Here is an 18,551-nt window from a genome sequence, read left to right as displayed (position 1 = left end):
TACCGTAGAGCAAAAATCCAGCAGACTTTTGTTTCTGTCTAAAAATAAAGAAATCTATAAAAATTGCATGATTTATCTGTTTACAGTGCCTATTTGATGAACAAGGAAAATGCTGAAGTAACATTGAAATTGACATCGTTGAGACATTGCTGACGTGGATGTGTCTATAGAACCGTAGATGCTCTTCATTGAGAGATATGAGTGAGAAGCATCTATGGTTCTGTGCGCACCAATGTCCCAAATGATGTCAATTTCAATGTTACTTCAACACGACTCGATGAACAATAATAACTCTAATTTTTGCTACTTCTTTACCGCCACCTGTCAAAAGTCACAATAATTTAACGGTTGTGGTGGTGAGTTAATGGATGTTTATACAATCGATGCTCCTCTGATATAGAAATCTTTATCTGTATGTCTTATTTGTTTATACTTATCGTGCAAAAACAGTTGTTTGGTTATTTATATTATACAGCAAAATGTTTATCATGCCTTGAGATCTAACAGAGGAACAACAATTATACTAAAAAAACACATTAATAATTTTCATTAAATTATTTACCTAATTGAACAATGTGTAGACCAATTTGAATTTTTTTGGTCCAATCATCAGTTTGTTGTTGAAAACCTAGAGTAGTTTCTGCACAGACATGAGCATTTTTCTACATCACAAAGTTGGTGGTGACTTTGCGGACTAAATGTTCTCCATAAACAGCTCTTTCAAACTTGTTAATCCCACCAGTCTTTTGCTTGCAGAATTCAAATGGTTGTACAACAGCATCGAAGTTCGGCTACACATGCAACACAAACATGCATGCATAAGGTTCCACTCAAAGATAAAGAGTAAAGAAGAAAGAAGAAGAATAATACCTCATAGAAGAAGGCGACAGACACCCGATATTTCGGAGAATTGTTGATCACTTGATGCAAAGTTGATTCATACAAACCATTGGACCAAATCTGCAATTCCTCCAAGTTTCAATTAGATGAACTACATATGATTTTGGGTATAATGAGACTGAAAGAGAAGTATACCTTCAACATGTCACCAATGTTGCAAACAAATGTGCCAGGAATTGGAGCTGCCCAAATCCACTCACCAGATCGGTTTCGAACCTTCAACAACAAATTTCATTGAAAATTGAACTTGTTTGAGTAAAATGATCATCATATACCAATTTCATAATGTACTTGCAGATATCAGAGGAAAAAAGAATGAGAGCTGCTATTGGCATCCCAACTTTTACTTGGGCTCAAATTATAATATCAACATTAGAAAACATTATAACTCATACAAACAATCAATTAAGATTTGGCTCATATAAAATCCTAAATCTAGAAGACAGAGATTCTATTGGCACAACAGCTTTTACTTTTTATCAACCATTGATTTTTTTTTTTTTAATTTTAATTGGGATGCAACAAGTAAAAGTTGGGGTGCCAATAGCAGCTCTCAAATCCTTAGTTCAGATGGCTCAACTCCATTAGCAGTTTGACTCTCTGATTTGTTTTATGAAAGCTAAGCTTTGGTTAAGGCAGTTTCAAATTTTACAGCATAATTTGTTTTAGACGGTTTCATCGACAGGTTATGATTCAGTTGCAGTGACAGAAATTAAGAAAAGATGATAAAAACTTCTTCTATAAGTAGTGTAGTTAGTAGATACTGAGACAAAGGCTTCAAGAAAGAAAATGGGCTGATATTGTGGATTTCTCTAATTTTATTGAATGAAATGTAGCGAATATCTTCTTATTAGATGTTGAAATGTACATTGTAAAACATTAGTGCCATGATCAGTGGGATAGTGATATGAAAGAAAACTAACAGAGAAAGAAATTTACTAGTAATAAGTATGGTACTTTAGAAATAGTCCCGTGTTAAATCGCTGATATATTAGGTTTACCCCCCTTAAGTCAAGGTTGCGTTTTCTTGATGATTTAACTGTGAAATTTTGATTTTTTTTCAAAATGCTCTTCAAGTACTCAAATTACTAGATCAAAAATTTGGAAAAAATCAAAATGTCACGGTTAAATCAAGAAAAAGCAATGTTGACTTACAATCAAAGGGGTGGGGAAACCTAATCTTGCATTTGGCGAAGGTGTAAACCTAATATCACCAATTTAACAGGGGAGTGTTTCTAAAATACTCTAATAAATAACACCACGTCAATACTCTAAAAACATAGTCAAACTTAAGAAGTGGACCATGAAAGATGGAAAACACAATTAGCTCTCAAAGTAAACAGTCTCAAATTTGATGAACCAAGATTTCTAAAAGTTTCAAATCCAGGCTGTATTCCACAAGGGTTTACAAGCCTTGACACAAGGAGAGAGCCCATGTATAAAACCCCATAATTTCAATTAGAGCAACTTGAGATACCGTTATGAGTATAGTAACAAAATATGATAACGGGGACTATGCAACGTGGGGAACTGCTTAAGGCATTACAAAAGCTAAGCTAGGATTTTCAGTAGGGAGTGTTACGTACATCAGAGGTAAATAAACCTATAATTTATAAAAAACAAGAAAAGAAATACTTGGGAGTTAGAAACATCTCATTGTACAAGGACAACTCTTTCCTTGCTTTGGTAAAAAAAAAATCTAGAATATTACATAAATTATACAAATGGAAAGAAAATAGTTGATTTTTAAGTATGAAATTCCTGATATAACAATGATGGTAATGGACCAGAGTATGCTGGACCAATAAATTCAGAATGGGACATGCTAAAACTGATTCTAAGTTGCTTATGAAGATTTGTACACAAATTCTTAGGTTGATTTCTGGGATGATTATAATGAAACTGATTGCATTAGACATGTGAAATTTTAAATGGATGCTGTTAATCGGAAAAAAGTAACTAAATATACCTGAAGTGCCGGAATCTCGTCATCCTGATTGACCAATGTCAGAAGACCTGTTACGCAATATTGCAAGCAATTAAGATTAATTAACTCATCTCAGGCCCATTTGAGATATTTCTTTTATATCTTTAATATTATAAAGAGAGAAGGTGGAGTAGAAGTGTCGTTGAGTGGCCATAAATGCCCCCACTTTTATATTTAAATTTAATATAGTCAGGTTCATTTTAGTCAAAAATCCAAAACTTGCAACCCACAACCCTAGAATCGCTTTGCTTAGTTTTGAAAATTACAAAAATATCCCTTTTTTTTACTATCAAATCTAAAAAAACCCTTTAAACAATATTTTAAATTACAAATTAACCCTTTTGATACATGTGCATTTGCACATGACACCTTCTAGTCAATATGGAAAAGAATTGTCATGGATTTCAGTCATGTTTACTTTCATGAGATGTACCAAAATACTATTCTTAGAACTGAAAATCAGAAACTTACCGTAGTCTGTGTGAGCTCCACTGGATTTGTTGACCAAAAAAAAAAAAACCTTTTATAAGACCCTGAGAAACCAAAAAGGAAGACGTCCATGCATGCTTTAAAGGGAATTCAGCAATGCAGCATTACCATCCAATGTCATTCTCTGGCATCTCTGGGCCTTTGGGATTCGAAACAACAGGATAACCAATTAGACGAAATACCCAGAACGGATCTCCAGCTCTTTCACCTCCAAATTCATCTGCTGACCCACCCAATGCCAAAGCGATTCCCCGCATAATGTTCCTTGAAAGATCTGTAATTAATAAGATTTCTAAATGATTTTACAAGTGGGACATATACAACACACACCAAGACGTACATAATTAAGAGGCAAAGTAATTTTAATATTCGAACACGAAGCATAAAAAACAGAACAACTAAATAGGAAACCATGCCTGTAAGAAGGCTGATATACTCCTCCATAACTGAGCTGAACTTAGAAGGATAATCAGGCCTGCAGAAAAATAATCATCATGCCATTTAATAGAAGTCTACTAAGCCAACTTCAAATAGACATCCAAGATTAAGCATCTAAACTTGTTCTAAGCTCCATAATGGATTTCAACTGTCGGTGACATGTATTATTATGCAAATTGAAACAATTAATAAATGGATGAGAAGTAAAGTAAGCCAGATTGGAAAGTTAATATTATAAATGCATTTTTAATGGTAAGAGAAATTATTTTCTAAATAGAGGCAGATAGGATTTACATTGCCACAAATTTCATTTGGTGGTGATGAGGATCCTGTCTACTATGTCTCAATTCCAGTGTCTAATGGGGTATGCACATCAATTACATGGTGTGCTTGCAACTGAGCTTTGCAAGCACAAATGAAAATGTGAGAACATCGTATTTCATATCATTTCGTGTTCCAAACAACACAAGCAGTTAACAAGTTCATTTTCCTTTATAAAGGTCAGAAAAAATGCATCTTCATATCATTCCTCAAATTACACAAGCGGTGCACTAATTCATATTTCTTTTTCTGGTTTCTTATTTGAGATAAGATGAAGTATCCAAGGTATAAAATGTCATATCGAAGGAATGTTTCGGTCATAAAAAACCGATTATGTATCAGCCAATTTGTTACATACAATCCAACACATTCCGTGTTTTAGAGTAAATGTTTCGTATCAGTCTCATCTAATATCGATACATATTGGCCGATACATTCGGTTCTTTTGAACCATGGAAGTAGCAACCTAAAAACCATGAACCAATGTGAAAGCATTTATGGTCAAACCCAAAAAAAAAATGGGAATCGGATCACTAAAGGTGCAAACGTCAACTTTCTAAGTTGGTAAAGTCTGTAGGTGTTGATAATAGAGACCTGGATCCAGAACCCATCTTAGTCTACTAAATAACCAGTAGTTTGTCAACCTACCCAAAAGGAAGTAATATGCATTGAAAAACGCTTAAGGCATTAAATATGTGTCATTAGAAGATTTTGAACATGAAACGGTACTTGAATCTTTGAAATGATGCAAAGTTGTTGCTTGTCCATGAAAATAATACTAGCATACTTGTTAATTACGCATCAAGAATGAAATTAAAATAAAAATCTTTTGGAGGGGCGATTAATTTGTGAAACTGGATCCCAAGGGTTCTTTTTTTTCGTAAGTACAAAATTTCTTTCAGAGCAGGAATGAGAAAAAAAAGACAAAAATTTCTTCAAATTTTTGTGCCATTTCAAAGTGTTTTAGCAGCACATTCCGATTTGAATGCTTTGAATATTTTGGTCAAGACTGTTCCAGTTTTTCTCTTAAGTAAAACATTGCATTGAAATGAGATTTTAAACTTTGGGTGAAATCCTACCTAGGAGATAAATGTTCTACCCCTTCTACAATAAGATCTCATTTTCACAAATCTTTTTTATATTCTTCCCCATCTTTGTTTACGAGTTAAACCTCAAATTACAGCCCTAGATCTAGGTTAACCTTCTTAAAATCCTAGAAAACTTGTTAAGCCACAGGTGCGTTTCACTTATTCTAGGTGCAAGGGTAATTCCGGGATTCTACACGACAATTGACGTAAGTAATGATTAGAGAATGGGGTTTGTTATGGAATAATGATTAGATAATGGGGTCTGTTATGGAATAATAATTTTGTTAGGATTTTCTGTCATGGTAGAGAGTGGAGTCTGTTATGGAATAATAATTATGTTAGGATTTTCTGTTATGGCTAGGTGGTGAGGAAAATATAGGGAGAGGAGTTGGTTTGAGGGGGGCACAAGAAGTTTTATTTTATATTGAGCGCAATTGGAGAGTTTCCAAGCCTCTCGAATGCTTGGCTAGTCTGTACCTATTCAGAGATTAAATATAAATTCTCTCATCCAATTTTCTGCTACTATATGTGTTCCCTTAGGTTATTATCAGCTCTAGTGCCTATCAAATTGGTATTAGAGCAAACGTACCTGGGACATGACAGCCCAAAACGTTGCTCAGCGGATGGATTCTATGGAGGAAGTGGTTGGTGCTGTGCAAGAAGAAGTTCAACGGGCAATTGGCACATTGAAGGAGGAATTGCAGAATATGAACAAACGATTCGAACAATTCATCAAATTGCAAGAAGATACGGCTCGGAAACGGATTTCGCCATGAGTCCGATTCCGGAAACTTGTGATGCCATTGTTTGATGGTTCGAATCCAGATGGATGGATTTTGAAGGCGGAGTGATATTTCGCCTCAATCGGTTTACAAATGAAGAGAAAATTAAGGCGGCAATCGTGGCGTTTGATGGAGATGCTCTACTGTGGTATCAATGGGAAAATAAGAAACGTAACATTGTTCTTTGGGAAGAGATGAAGATCTTTCTCTTAAAGCAATTCCGATCAACTCAAACCGGCTTACTCCATGAACAGTGGTTGGCTCTTGTTCAAGAAGGCAGCGTGTAGGAGTATCGCCGAAAATTTATCAAGCTGTCGGCGCCGCTGGAGAATGTCTCTGATGAAGTAGCCTAGGAAAACTTCATCAATGGGTTGAAACCAAATATCAGGGTAGAGGTTCGGATCTTGGAACCCAGTAACTTGGGCCGGGCCATGGACTTAGCCCAGAAGATAGAAGAGAAGTTGTGGGTGACCAAGGCCCACAAACCAGCTAAAGGGCTTAATCGGGCAGGATGGTCAACGCGAAGCTCAAGCTCTTATCCTGAAGCTTCTCAACCAATTTTTGGGGCAAATTATTATACAGCCAAATCTTCTGGAGAGGTGCGAAGGCTCACTGATTCAAAGCTACAGAAGAAACGAGAAAAAGGGGCTGTGTTATCGGTGTGATGAAAAATGGGTGCCTGAGCATCGTTGCAAGAAAAAGGAATTGAATGTCCTTACCCACGATGTCGATGAAGGAGAGTTGGGGGAGGCTAACAAATCGGAAGAAGCAGTGGCCGAACTGGAGACGATCGAACTTAATCAAGTAGTAGAAGTTTCGCTCAATTCGGTGGTGGGCTTAACTACTCAAGACAATGAAACTGAAGGGAATGATCGGTGAACAGGAGGTGGTGGTCTTGATTGACCCAGGTGCAATTCATAACTTTATTTCCTTAGATTTGGTTAATAGAATATAGTTACCTGTTGTTAAAACTGAGGTTTATGGAATGACCATGGGAACTGGAACTACGGTACGCAGTAAAGGCATATGCAGAGGGGTAACTCTTCATCTGCAGGGGATTGATATTGTGGAAGAATTCTTGCCCCTTGGGTTGGGGAGTTCTGATGTAATCCTAGGAATTCAGTGGCTTGAGACGTTGGGAATGACTCATATAGATTGGAAGACACAAGTGATGAAATTTAGGCTTGGTAGTAAGACTGTCACTCTGCGTGGGGATCCTTCCCTTGGGAAAACTCTGGTTTCTTTGAAGGCTATGGTGTGAACCATTAAACACAAGGGAGCTGGAATTTTGGTGGAGCTTAATCAATTGGAGGGTCTAGGTGAAGAGAGTCCTGAGGTGCCGCCGTTTCTACACCAAGTCGTGGTAGATTATGAAGTTGTTTTTTACATGCCTTTGAGATTACCTCCTAATAGGGGACATGAACACTCCATTGTGCTCAAAGAGGGCAACCAACCGATTAGTGTTTGACCATATCGCTATCCGCACACCCAGAAAGATGAGATTAAAAGATTAATCAAGGAAATGCTTGCTGCTGGAATAATTCAAGTCAGTAATAGCCCTTTTTCGAGCCCGGTTCTGCTTCTTAAGAAGAAGGATAGTTCCTGGCGTTTTTGTGTGGATTATAGGGCTTTAAATAAGGCCACAGTACCAGATAAGTATCCAATTCCTGTTATTGATGAACTCCTTGATGAGTTACACGGTGCGAAAAAAATTTCTAAGTTAGACTTGAAGTCTGATTACCACCAATCAGGGTCAACAACCAGGATATTCATAAAACGGCTTTTCGAGCTCATGATGGACATTACGAGTTCCTTGTCATGCCCTTTAGTCTTACGAATGCCCCCGCTGTGTTCTTTGACGACATTCTGATTTACAGCCCGTCAGAGGAGTCCCATCAACAGCATTTAGCACAAGTTTTGGAAGTCTTACAAGCCAATAGTCTCTATGACAACAGAAAGAAATGTGAGTTTGGTAGAACTCAAGTGGCTTATTTAGGTCATATAATTTCCGAGCAGGGGGTAGCGGCTGATCCAAGCAAAATCCAAGCTATGATTTCTTAGCCAACGCCCACTAACTTGAAGGCATTAAGGGGATTTTTAGGTTTGACAAGGTACTATCGAAAGTTTGTGGCTGGGTATGCTCGAATTGCGTTGTCATTGACTGATCAGCTTAAAAAAGATAAGTTTGAGTGAAACTTGGAAGCTGCAGCAGCTTGTGAAGAGCTTAAGCGTGCTATGTCCTCAGTCCCTGTTTTGGCAATGCCCGATTTCACAAAGTCTTTCATTATCGAGACGGATGCTTCTGGGTTTGGGTTAGGGGCTGTCCTTACCCAGGGACAGCAGCCAGTGGCTTATTACAGCCAAGTTCTAGATCCCCGAGCTCGCTTGAAGTCCATATATGAGAAGGAATTAATGGCAATAGTGTTTGCAGTGATGAAATGGCGACCTTATTTGCTTGGAAGGCGTTTCATTGTGCAGACAAATCAGCAGTGTTTGAAGTTTCTATTGGAGCAGCGAATTGTTGGAGTTGAGTATCAAAAATGGATTACTAAACTCATAGGGTACGATTTCGATATTCAATACCATAGTGGGGCAAGTAATCGGGTAGTGGATGCACTCTCTCGCATGTCAAATCAAGTGGAATGTTCAACCTTGGCAGTTCCACAGTGGAAGCATTGGGATTCTTTAAAGGTCGAATAGGCTGAGGATACTTTTCTAAAGAAATGAAGGGATGATATCACTTCGAGTACTCAATCTCATGTTAGGTTTACAGTGGAACAAGGGATCTTGTTTTATAAGAATCGACTCATTATTCCGCGATCCTCTAAGCTCATTTCTACTCTAATTGGAGAGTTTCATACCTCCCGAGTTGGGGGGCATTCGGGAGAAACAAAAACTTATCAGCGTCTTGCAGCTGAGTTATATTGGATAGGCATGTGCAAGGATGTAGCCAGATTCGTGCGAGAATGCATAGTTTGCCAACAGCACAAGCACCTGGCCACAACTCCTGCTAGGTTACTGCAACCTATTCCACTTCCAACACAAGTATGGGATGAGGTCACTCTTGATTTTATTGAGGAGCTGCCCCGTTCCGAGGACTGGGATACTATCTTAATAGTGGTGGATAGACTAAGTAAGTATGCTCATTTTATTGGCTTGAAACATCCTTTCACTGCGATATCAGTTGCTGGCATCTTTGTTCACGAGATTGTGAGGCTTCATGGTATTCCTCAATCAATTATTTTTGATCGGAATAGAGTGTTCTTCGAGTCATTTTTGGAGTGAGTTGTTTAAGCTGCAGGGAACTACTTTAAAACGAAGCACTGCCTATCATCCTCAATTCGATGGGCAAACAGAGGTTGTCAATCGATGCCTTGAGACTTATTTGCGCTATTTTTCTTCTGAAAAGCCTAGTAGCTGGGCTCGTTGGTTGGCATGGGCAGAGTATTGGTACAACACTTCTTTTCACTCCTCTACTCGTTGTACTCCTTTTCGTGCTCTTTATGGTTGAGATCCACCTCCTCTTATTCGTTATGAGCGAGGAGCTGCTTCGATGTACTTGGTGGATCAGTTGTTGGAAGATTGTGACGCTATTCTGGATGATTTGAGAATGCAATTGCTTCTAGCTCAGCAGCGGATGAAGTTGCAAGCTAATATCAAGCGTCGCCATGAAGAGTTCAATGAAGGTGACTTAGTTTTCTTGAAATTGAGACCATACCGGCAGCGTTCCCTCGCTCAACATAAGTATGAGAAACTAGTTGCTCGTTACTACAACCCTTTCAAAGTCCTTCAATGCATCGGTAAGGTGGCCTACAAATTCGAGCTTCCTCAGACAGCAACGATTCACTCTGTTTTCCATGTTTCTCAGTTGAGGCCAGCACGTGGGATCTCTTCCTCCTCACCAATATTACCACCTCAATTGACTCCTGAGCTTGAACTTGTGGAGGAACCGGAAGTATTGTTGAGAGTACGTCCTAAAGCTCAAAGCCAGCTAGGAGAAGTTGAAGTGTTGCTGCAATGGAAGTCTTTGCTTGAGTATGAGGCAACTTGGGAGGATTTTCAATTGATTCAACAACAATTTCCTGACTTTCACCTTGAGGACAAGGTGAATGCTTGGGCGGGAGATAATGTTAGGCCACAGGTGCATTTCACTTATTCTAGGCACAGGGGTAATTCCGAGATTCTACACGATAGTTGAAGTGTAAGTAATGATTAGAGAATAGGGTATGTTATGGAATAATGATTAGATAGTGGGGTCTGTTATGGAATAATAATTCTGTTAGGATTTTCTGTTATGGCTAGGTGGTGAGGAAAATATAGGGAGAGGAGTTGGTTTGAGGGGAGCACAGGAAGTTTTATTTTGTATGGAGCGCAATTGGAAAGTTTCAAGCCTCTCGAATGCTTGGCTAGTCTGTACCTATTCAGAGATTAAATATAAATTCTCTCATCCAATTTTCTGCTACTATCTGTGTTCCCTTAGTTTATTATCAGCTCCAGTGCCTATCAAAGTTGTTGAAACCAAATCTACCCCTAGAACTACCTTGATCCCTCTTTTACCCATCCCTACCCAATTGAACCTATTATACATTCTACACCTTGTTACACTTCAGCCAAACCTTTCCCAGCAACCTACACCTCAACCAAACCGCCCCTGGTTCATAAACACCCCAATAGAACATTACGCCAATTCCCTACACCCTAGTCGATCCCTATTTTGCCCCCTATGACCCAACATAATCCTAACCCTAACCCCCCAACTCTAGCTATAACCCTAGTTACTCAAACAATCCCTATATAGATTACTTTGAGAAACCAATTGGGCCTAGATTTTTTATTTATTTTTAAATCCTTGAAAGGTTTGAGGAAATTCTAAATGTTAGTTGAACCCAAGACTAGTGGAAGTCCTAACTACCATCAAATTCATCATTCACCATTTAAAGTGTTTAATATTGTAGGATTGTCAGTAGGGCCAACGAGTTTTTGTGGTCTATTCTCCCCTTCATTGTGTCGTTGGGTATTTGGAAGGAAAGGAATCAACGGGTCTTTGATGAGAAGGAGAACGTGGCCTATGATGTTAGGTTGTCTTGCTTGGGTCTTTATTTGTTTTTGGTATAAAGTCTTAAAGGAATTTAGGGGAGCCTTCTTTGAGGATTTCTTGGTTAGGTGGGATTGGGTTTGTTCTCTAGATCCCATCTGAGTTGTTTTTCTTTTGTTGTACTTAGCTTGTTGGTCATCTCGGCCACATTAATAAAGTTCCACTTTTGCTTATCAAAAACAAATTGTAGGATTGTGATTAGGCCTCGAACAACTTTTAATTGCCTTTACTTGGTTTGTGCTTGATTGAGCTTTATTTTATCATTTCAATTGCTCATATTAATTTATTTTTTATCTTAGATTTACCATATTACGTTAGTTTGCATAGTTCTACATCAACTTTAGTAGCAAAACTTAGGTTTAATTAAGGTTTTTCCGTCTTGCATATAGAAGTGGGATTCATTCTCTTTTTTCCACATTGCATGATAGATTAGGACACCTTAGAGCAACTCCAATGGTATGTGAAAAAGGGGTGGAAATTCCAAAATTTGGCACGAGATCCCAAACACCTTTCCAACGAATGTGCTAAATGTCATCTCAAAAATGGAATATGCTAGAACTGATGCATATTTTGGCTTAGGTTTTAGAATGTCTCAAAACTTGCAAAAGTGTCTTTTGAATTATTTTTTTTACCAAATTACCATCCAAATAATAAAATAGTATCTTTTGAATTATTCTTTTCACCAAATTGCCATCCAAAGCATACCAATGACATTTTTTTTTTTTTTTTTTTTTTTTTGAGATGAAGCATTGGAGAGGTATGTGACAAATATAACATTTTTTCACTTTATTGTTTCAAAATATGGAATTGAGAAAGAAAAGTATGGCATTGCCATTGGAATTGCACTTAGGAGTCCCTTAGTGCATGTCCACACGTAGTGGCAGAAATTATCAGCCCAACATGGATGTCGATCAGATACTCTAATGGTAGATGTCCTACATAATCGTTTGGCTAACATTGAGAATAGAACAATGTATGTCTAGCCAATTTAGAGGCCTCCTTTCAAAATGACCATGAAAAATTAAATAAGGAGTATCATAACTTGGGCAAGGTCTAAGGGCTAAGTTTGATGGTTGTCAAGACCCAAAAGCTGTTCTTGATTGGTTGTTAGATATGGACCATTATTTTGAATGGTATGATATGTTTGAAGATCGTCGAATTAGGCTCGCCAAGATAAAGTTGGTGTGCCAAGCTAAGCTTTATTGAACCAACGTAAAGTTTAGGTTTTGGGACCAGCTAAAACAATTACCCTAGATTTAGAACTTTAAACATGAGAAACAACACACAAGGACAACCCCATTTTGAAAATTTGGAATGCCAGATGATATAGTATTCGCAACCAACACATTTTATCAAACAACCTTATTTATTAAAGTAGTTTGTCTTTAGATGTTATTTGTTTTATGCATATCAACTTATCTAAACATATTTCTGCTATATTTTACTCTTAGCAGGATCTAAAAAAAGTCTTCAACAAAACTCATAAGGAATAAAAGTATAAATGTGTCTACTTGTGAGGTTAATAGGGCTCAGCTTGTCTAAGAGTATTGTTATTGTTTGAAAACAATGCAAGCATCCACATCTATACTACATAACTTAGAAACCATTTTGTTGAACTATGCTTTTCAGATGAAGAAAAGCTATTGATAAGATATTTTGCTTCTAGTTGAACAGCTAACTGACATCTTTATGCTAGATTTTTTCCCATAAAGATATTTATATCTACCCAGCATATAAATTGAAATATTCCAAATAAGACCGAAGAATTTATTCCAGCTCTCATTTAAATTCATCAGATATGTTCAAATTCAAGTCCATTGTATAATGCTAAATAGGTTCTCAAAAAGTTTCAACAGTTTCAGTTGAAGATTTCATCACAAGAATAGGTTCCTCATGTTAGTGAGACATAATAGAAGATACAACGTAACAACAGCGATTGTTAAGAGTAAATGGTGGAAAACAATCTATTCTCTCAGGTGGAGAATGATTCAAATGGATCACAACAAGCAAGAACCAAAATAAATTGCACATGAGAAAGGTGAAAATAGATGCATGACCTTCAGGAATAGAAAGATACTTTTCTTAATGGTATAAACAAAATAGAAATAACACTGAAGAGCCCATTTCAGCGGAGACGTTTTAACTGGAGGAGGGAAAGAGAAAAAGTGTAATTTCCAAACACTTCGCACATTTTAACCACACTAAATCACACAGCTCAAGTAAAACAATTATCAATTAATCAACTTAAGAACTCATTCAGTCATAAATACCATTGATTAGATCCTTCTAAAGCTTTTCCAAGAGATCCGTACATCTGGGGTTTTATTTCTCTGTAGCACTGAAACATAAGAAAGGTAGAATTGGTCAGCTACCTAAAGATCACAATAAGTAAAGAATCCTTCTAATACAAAATATGTATATAGGGTCACGTTCTGCACCCTACGTGTTTTGCCCTTCATGGGTTAGAAGTTTTGGAATGGGCTGTTTTTCGGTGAGGATGATCTCTATGGTGAGGAGATTATCCTCACCAAAAACCAACCCATTCTGAAACTTCTAACCCCATCAAAAGTGGTTTACAAAAAATGGATGGTCCACAATTCTTCAACTTGTAAACATGGGGCTAGAAGTTTCGGAATGGGCTGATTTTTCCTCACCGAAAATCAGCCCATTCCAAAACTTCTAACCCATGTAAGACAAAACACATAGGGCAAATAGTAGGGTGCCGAACATTTCCCATATATATATGATATAAAATAACATATATAAGTAAATATTAAATAGCACATACGTCAATAGCTTCATGCATATCAGGTATGCCATAAGTAATATTTTCTCCGACTCGTTGATATCCCCTGCATTCATATGTGTCACAATGGAAGAAGTTACTAAAACCCCTGACGATATATAATAATAGAAACTCATTATAAAATGTAACTATGCTGATTTCAAACATACCTGAATCCAGTTGCTGCAGTCATCTTGATCTTAACTTTTTCCTCATGAGGAAGATGAAAAAATTTGCGTGTCAATTCTCTAACCTCCTTAACAAGGGAATCAGAAATACCATGCCCCTTCTGCCAAAAGCAACAAAATCAAATGTCTCAAAGATTGGTATAACACACTAAAAGACATGTTTTCAACAAAATTTCCATTGAATCAAGAACATTAATTAAAAAAATGAAAACAGAATTTCCTTATCTTTTTTTTTCTGAAAGATAAAAGATTATCCTATTCAAACATCTCCATTTCTTCAATAGTTTTTAACATGTCAAATTGATCTGCCACTGGAACCGAGGTCAAATTTTGCATTTCAAAGGAATGTCAGTCATGGAAAAAATTGAAACATTCAATAGAAGAACAAAACATTCTGAAGCAATCAAAAATTTTCAAAACATTCGTAAAAATCAGCATTTTAATGATAAATATTGTTTACAAAAATTAGGCTATAAAATGACTCTTACAACCATTTATTTCAAATATCTCTCTTTTCCACATCCACATACATCTATAAATCAGCCATTTTTCTCCCAAATCCTAACTTATTTTTAAGATTAAAAGTTGGAGGAGATAGGATTGTTGTGATATGAAGCTGCAACCAGTAAGCAAAAAAAAAAGGTAGAGATTAGAGAATAGATGGAAGAGAAGAGAAGAGATGGGAGATGGGAGATGGGTGAAATCTATTTTGGCCTTTTCTTATGCAGTTATGTACTAATCAATTTGACCATTATATATTTATAATATAAAGGTTAGGTTAATTACAAAGACACCTGTAGAACATAAAAAATTACAAACAAAACCCTTCTCAACATTCCCCCTCAAGTTGGTGCAAAGATAATTGACAAACCCACGTTGGATAAAATATTCTAGAGGCAAACTTTAACTCCTTTAACCACCACCGGATCAATTGCATTAACATAATGTGTACAAATCAGAACCAAGAAGAAGTTTCTCCCTGAGGAAATTGCGATTCACTTCAATGTGTGAAGTCCTTCCATGTTGAATTGGATTGTGAGCAATATTGATAGCCACCTTGTTGCCAAAATACAGGTTCATGGGTTCTTGTACTGGGTAGCCTAGCTCACTTAGCATAGTCTTCAACCATATCAAGTCACATACACCATGTGCCATAGATTGAAACTTTGCTTCAACACTAGAACGAGTGACTATTGATTGTTTTTTTACTACACAATGAAACTAGATTGCCTCCAACATAAATAAGATACACAAATGTAGATCACCTGCCTGTAACAAATCCTCTCAATCAACATTTTTATAAGCGTCTACCCAAAAATGCCCATGTATGCCAAAGAAAAGTCCTTTTCTTGGAAAACATTTGAGGTAGTGAATCTATGTGTTGTCCCAAGGAGTGGAGAACGAGGAGCATGCATGAATTGACTAATAACACTGATTGCATAAGCACTATTTGGGTGTGTCCGTGAAAGATGAGTCACCCAACAAGTCTCTAAAATTGGCATGTATCAACAAGTGGATCCCCATCCACATGATTAAGCCGATAATGACACTCAATAAGGGAGTCAACTGGTTTAGCGCCTAAATTACTAGACTCAAGAAAAAGATCAAGAACATGTTTTCTTTGTGAGATGAACACTCCTTACTTTGATCTAGAAACCTCAATATCCAGGAAGTATATTAAGGGCCCTAGATCCTTAACCTCAAACTTTGTCCACAAGTACTTCTTCAACCTGCAATCTCATTAGAACCATCACTTGTAACCACAATGTCATCAACATGCACATTAAGAGTAGTATAACGACCTTGACCTCTCTTAATAAGCAATGTATGATCAACCTAACTCCGGGAGTATCCCAGCTTCTTGACTACAGTGTTTAATCTCTCAAACTAGGTTCTCGATGACTGTTATACAATGTTTCTTCAATTTGCACAAAAGATCTTTACCCCTAATGAGACTGAATGTGTAGTCATATATACTTCCTCCTCCATATCACCATGGAGCAAGGCAGGCATTCTTCGCATTCAACTGAAAAGAAAGCTCGAACTGAGTTCATTTTGGCCACATGAGCGAACATCTCCTAATAGATGTACTTCATGGTGTACATCTATTTTCACCCTACTATATCTTTCCTTTGGGCAATGGAACAAGGTCTAAAGTACCATTCTTCTCCAGTGTTTTCATCTCATCCAAAGTGGTTGTTTATTCCCCATTGTAGTTCAACAAGGGTATCTGAAACATTAGAGGGTAAATAAACAAAGGACAAAGAAGTGGAAAAAGCTATATAGGATGGAGATAACAACTAACGAGATACAAAATGAGAAATAAGATTTTTAGTAGAACTCCGAACACCCTTATGAAGAGCAATAGGCACATCAATAGCCAAGAAGGAATAACAAAAATGATCAACAAGATTATCATCATGAGGATAAGCTAGAACAGATTCACCTGGATCGAGTGAGAGTTCTTTGTAATGAGATTGAACAGTGGATAGTTTCCGCTTTGGGAATGTTCTGACATACGTTTTCAACTACTTGTCTTGTTGCAAGGTGGTATCGATAATAAGTTAATAAAAAAAAGTAAGGAATCAAACTACTTATCATGTTTGTCCTTTATCTTCCCATCTTTCTCTTTCAAAAAAAAAAAAAAAAATCGGCAAATCCTATCAAGACTTAACTTCACACTTCACGACCTCGAGAACAAGGATAGAAAATAATTAGGAATGCTAGCCAAAGAACTCTTAATCTGGGTCATCTTCCCCCTTTGGATAAGAAATTGGCCTTCCAAGTACTAAGCTTCTTGTGAACCCTTTCAATGACCGGATCCCAGATCTCTTTGTTATTCTACCCTGCCCCCAAAGGTAGACCCAAATAAGAGAGAAGCAAAACCCTAACTGAAGTGGCCACCACCTCAACCCCAATAACCTCCCCATCTACAAACGATATACTGTTACAAAGATTTATAGGGATGCCTAAAATAGCTTCAAAGAAAGACAAAATTCCACTAAGAAAACTAACTTGACTTGGCGAGTAGTCCAAAAACACAAAGGTGTCGTCGACAAATTGAAGGTGAGAAATAAGCAACCCGCTTGCCCAAACCCTAAAGTCAGAAAGGCTACTAAACACTATTGCCTTTGCCAATATCCAAATCCAAAGCTTCTACCACCACAATAAAGAGGAACGACAATAACTGATCGTCTTGCCTCAGACACCTCAAACTCCTAATGAAACCAACGACGACCCATTGACCAGGATAGAAAAAGACAATGTAGAAACCACTTCTAACCCATCTTCCCCCGATCTCCATCACACACAACAAATACTTCAAGAAGTTCCAGTTAACAAGATCATTAGCTTTCTCCAAATCAATCTTATAGGCTAGCCCTGACTCATTCGGTTTCCTTCTAGAATCAATACATTCATTAGCAATGAGCATCCCATCAAGGATTTTCCTCCCCTTAACAAACACCTCTTGAGTGGACCAAATACCACTTGCAACACAAATTTCATCTTGCAAGCTAGCAACTTGAATAAGATCTTATAACTAAGTAACCAAGCTGATTGGTAAACTCTGCTTTTATTCTTTCAACATATAATAAATTGGGTTTGTTGAAACCTTCACAATGGCCAATTAAAACAATTTTTATAGTCGTTCTTCATTTTTTTCCACCTAATTAGCTTTTCCACCACCCTTCCCAAAGTAGAATAATCTTAAAATCAAAAAAATTTTGGTTGTCCTACATCAATTGGTATTAGAGCTTAGAGTTTTATTATCCTACATCAATTTTGGTATCAAAGCTTAAGTCTAGCTTAGGTTTCTATTTTCATGCATCGGGAACCAAGTTTTTTTCCACAATTCTTTACAAACTCACGATAGTAGCACATTAATTCAAGGAACTACACAATAGCTTGAGATTTTTCAATTTAGGCCATGCAACGAAATTTTAAGGATCAACTTACATTCCTTGAGCAGAAATTATATGACTCAAATAATTGATTGATGATTTGGTGAAGCAGCATTTGCATTTTTTGACATATAAAGTATGTTGTCAAAGAAGTTCGAAAGCCATAGCAAGATGTTCAATATGATCTTCAAGAGATTTTCTATATACTAAGATATAATTAAAAAAAAAAAAAAATAGGATACACCTCAAGTAAGGTCTCAAGATGCCATTCATGAGCCTTAGAATTTTGTTTGCACATTGGAAAGACCAAAGGGCACAACCAGAAATTAATAATGTCCTTCATGCGTCCAAAAGGCGATCTTTTAATATCCAGCTCATGAACCCTGATTTGATGATACCCAAAGTGTAAATCCAATTTTGAAAATATGGACGCACCTTGTAATTCATCCAATAACTTGTCTATAACTGAAATCAAGCAGCAATCCTTTAGGTTATTTTATTGAGAATTCAATATCCATGCACATCCTCCATGATCCATCCTTGCATACGAGCAAAATCGGGGAAATGACTCATACT

At 37.0% G+C, this 18,551-nt stretch overlaps 1 protein-coding gene across 2 annotated transcripts in view; it reads right to left on the bottom strand.

Annotated features, from left to right (window-relative positions):
• Nucleotides 1-518: 518 nt before the first annotated feature.
• The window catches only part of LOC147404834 (2-oxoglutarate (2OG) and Fe(II)-dependent oxygenase superfamily protein), a 33,442-nt gene continuing 15,409 nt past the window's right edge, over nt 519-18,551 (bottom strand). Inside the window, exons 3-12 of one of the 2 annotated variants that reach the window (XM_086440925.1) lie at nt 14,056-14,174; nt 13,889-13,952; nt 13,371-13,438; nt 3,793-3,851; nt 3,485-3,650; nt 3,359-3,378; nt 2,870-2,916; nt 1,036-1,116; nt 871-960; nt 519-791 (exon numbers count right to left, since the gene is read on the bottom strand). In XM_086440925.1, coding sequence (XP_086297051.1) covers nt 663-791; nt 871-960; nt 1,036-1,116; nt 2,870-2,916; nt 3,359-3,378; nt 3,485-3,650; nt 3,793-3,851; nt 13,371-13,438; nt 13,889-13,952; nt 14,056-14,174 — 843 coding nt within the window. In that variant the 3' untranslated portion in view covers nt 519-662. Of the gene's footprint in view, nt 792-870; nt 961-1,035; nt 1,117-2,869; nt 2,917-3,358; nt 3,379-3,484; nt 3,651-3,792; nt 3,852-13,370; nt 13,439-13,888; nt 13,953-14,055; nt 14,385-18,551 lie in introns of both variants that reach the window. The other variant, XM_086440927.1, reaches the window with a different exon arrangement.

This window comes from Akebia trifoliata, chromosome 4, assembly GCF_017979445.1.
Source record: "Akebia trifoliata isolate Shusen 1 chromosome 4, ASM1797944v1, whole genome shotgun sequence".
NCBI classification, from domain to species: Eukaryota; Viridiplantae; Streptophyta; class Magnoliopsida; order Ranunculales; family Lardizabalaceae; genus Akebia; species Akebia trifoliata.
This window is presented reverse-complemented; position numbering and strand designations above follow the sequence as displayed.